A 2,544-nucleotide genomic window follows, 5' to 3' on the forward strand; every position below is an offset into this window, starting at 1 on the left:
TTTTTTTTTTTTTTTTTTCCGTGCATTTATTTCCTGTAGTATTTTGGCGCAAACTGTAAACTTTAGCCCCTTGCTGCAGCAGGAGGAGGCGAGAGCGGGGAAGTCGCCTCCCTCCGTGCCTGGTGAGGAGTGTGCTGCCTTCACATGCTGGCCACATCCAAGTCCTGCTCACCTTCTGTAGGACCTACTGGCTCCGCACCTGCAGGCAGCCCAGCTAGCCCTGGCTCTGGTGTTGGGGGGGGCGGCCCTTCCACCGCCTGCTTTGCACTGGCTGTTAAAGCCAGCTCCCTGCACCCATATGGGGTAGTTAGAGCCCCAGGGCATGCACCTCCAAGTGCCTCTGTGGTGCTGTGTGCTGCCAGGCATGGGGATCCATTGGGCCACGCGCTGCTGCGTGGGGCTCACTGTGACTGTGTTTCCGCAGAGAGCGGCAGGAGCAGCTGATGGGATACCGCAAGCGGGGGCCGAAGCCGAAGCCGCTCGTTGTACAGGTAAATGCGGGCTCGAGCCTGGTGCCCCACATCCGCTGTGCAGCCTGTTTGCCATGCAGCCTTGTCTCCRGGGAGCCTCTTTCAGTGGGTTTCATCATGCTGAGGAGCTGTGCGCAGAGCCCTGGGTTTTCCAAGGCCTTGGGGATCCCTGCTCCCCAGCTCTGAGCTCATCAGTCAGTCCCACCCCAAGAGTGGCCAGTGTTGATTCACTCCCTCCCCCAGCTGCTGTGCAGATCCACTGCACCCAGGTYCCCACTCAGCCACGGACTGCAAATGGGACTGACAGGCCACCTGCAAGGAGATCTGCAGCTGCAGTCCTGTGTCGGTCCATGTTCCCAGACAGCTGATTGAAGGTTTTTTTTTTTTTTTTGCTTCATTAAGCTGGAGCAATGCACTGCCTGTAAGTGTGAGTGGGCCAGGGCTGCCTGCTAAAGTACACACTGTCCCATAATGCAGCATCCCTTAAAGAGAGCGACTAGAAAGGCAGCTAGTCTACCAGTGTTTAGAAATTGCAGGAGCACCCGTGCCTTGTCTAGGGTCCCTGGCTAACCTCAACCCCTGGCTTTTTGTTGCAGCTTCCCTCCTTCGCCCGCCGCTCGAACATCCTCACGGGGCTGCAGGACCCTGCTGTGGACAACAGGCCAAAGCTAGACCTCAGCTCCTCTGGCAAGAGCCAGCAGCACCAGTACGAACTCAACAGCAAAAAGCACCACCAGTACCAGCCCAATGGCAAAGAGAGCAGTATGAAGCACCAGTCCCACAGCAAAGGGAAGTATTACTACCAGCTGAACAGCAAGAAGCACCACCACTACCAGCCCGACCCCAAGATGTACGAGCCCCACTACCAGCCCACTAGCAAGGAGTCACAGAGCCAGGCATGCTTAGACAGTAACAAGAGCCCCATGGTCACCCACCCAGACAAGTGGGCTCATGGCCCCACCAAAAGCTTGCTGGGCCCAGTCAAGAACCTGTCTGCAGAGAGCAAGAATGTGGCTGAGAAGAACCTATCAAGTGGTACTGGGCCACCCCCTCGGGATAGGGTAACCAGCAACGGTCTTGGGGGCAAGATGAAGATTGTCAAGAACAAAAACAAGAACGGGCGCATTGTGATCGTCATGAGCAAGTACATGGAGAACGGGATGCAGGCTGTGAAGATCAAGTCTGGGGAGCCACCCCGGAAGCGGGCTGCGGAGGAGAGGACTCCTAAGAAGGGTGGGGAAGAGAAGCTGGAGGTTTGGAGGAAGCCAGGGGAGGAAAGGATGGTGGGCAGCAATTCTCTGAGCAAAGCAGAGGGAGAGGGGAGGCAGCCCTCTACAGAGCTCGAGGAAAATCCCAGAAAGACTCCCTTGGCCAAGGAGCTGCCTCTTCCTCCTCCAGAGCAACCCCTGCAGCTCACCACCAAACCAGACCTCGTGCCCTGGTCCCTGAATCCTGCACACGAGCACAGCCCTTCTTCCATGGGACTGAACCTCTCCAGCCCGAGCTCCCGGAAGCGCTGCCTCTCGGAGCCACACGAGGACAGGGAGCCCGGCAAGAAGCGCCTCACCTCCCGGAGCATCAGTGCCCCGACATGCCTCAGCCCCGCTGCCCCGGAGAGGCCAGAGGCCCCCGCCCCAGCCGCTGCCCAGCCGGAGGTCATCCTGCTGGATTCGGACCTGGACGAGCCCATAGACTTGCGCTGCGTGAAGCCGCGGGCGGAGGGCGAGCTGGCCGCGGCGCAGGTGAAGCCGGAGGCGCCGCTGGTGCCGGCGGAGAAGCCGGCCGCGGAGCCTCCGCAGCCCCAGGAGGCYGCGGAGGAGGAGGAGGCCGAGTCCCTGCAGGAATTCAAGCCCTTCTTTGGGAATATAATTATCACGGACGTGACCGCAAACTGCCTGACCGTGACCTTCAAGGAGTACGTGACGGTGTGAGGTGGGCCTGTGGCTGCTCCCCATGGGAGGCGCCGGCCCGGCTGGGGGCTGCCAGCCCCACGGCCTCCCTCTAAGGTACTGGCGCCCCTTGCCCGGAGCCGCGGCTGCCGGGAGAGCCTGCCCGGCGCGCCGGAGGGGCGGAC

At 60.4% G+C, this 2,544-nt stretch overlaps 1 protein-coding gene across 2 annotated transcripts in view; it reads left to right on the plus strand.

Moving 5' to 3' along the window:
- The window catches only part of CBX4 (chromobox 4), a 4,239-nt gene extending 1,701 nt beyond the window's left edge, over window positions 1-2,538 (plus strand). Inside the window, exons 1-3 of one of the 2 annotated variants that reach the window (XM_085311932.1) lie at window positions 46-122; window positions 425-491; window positions 1,067-2,538. In XM_085311932.1, coding sequence (XP_085168058.1) covers window positions 444-491; window positions 1,067-2,401 — 1,383 coding nt within the window. In that variant the 5' untranslated portion in view covers window positions 46-122; window positions 425-443 and the 3' untranslated portion in view covers window positions 2,402-2,538. Of the gene's footprint in view, window positions 1-45; window positions 123-424; window positions 492-1,066 lie in introns of those variants that run through there. The other variant, XM_085311931.1, reaches the window with a different exon arrangement.
- The last annotated feature ends 6 nt before the right edge of the window (window positions 2,539-2,544 follow it).

Source organism: Rhea americana, unplaced genomic scaffold (assembly GCF_003343005.1).
Source record: "Rhea americana isolate MKP2758 unplaced genomic scaffold, rheAme1 scaffold_351, whole genome shotgun sequence".
NCBI classification, from domain to species: Eukaryota; Metazoa; Chordata; class Aves; order Rheiformes; family Rheidae; genus Rhea; species Rhea americana.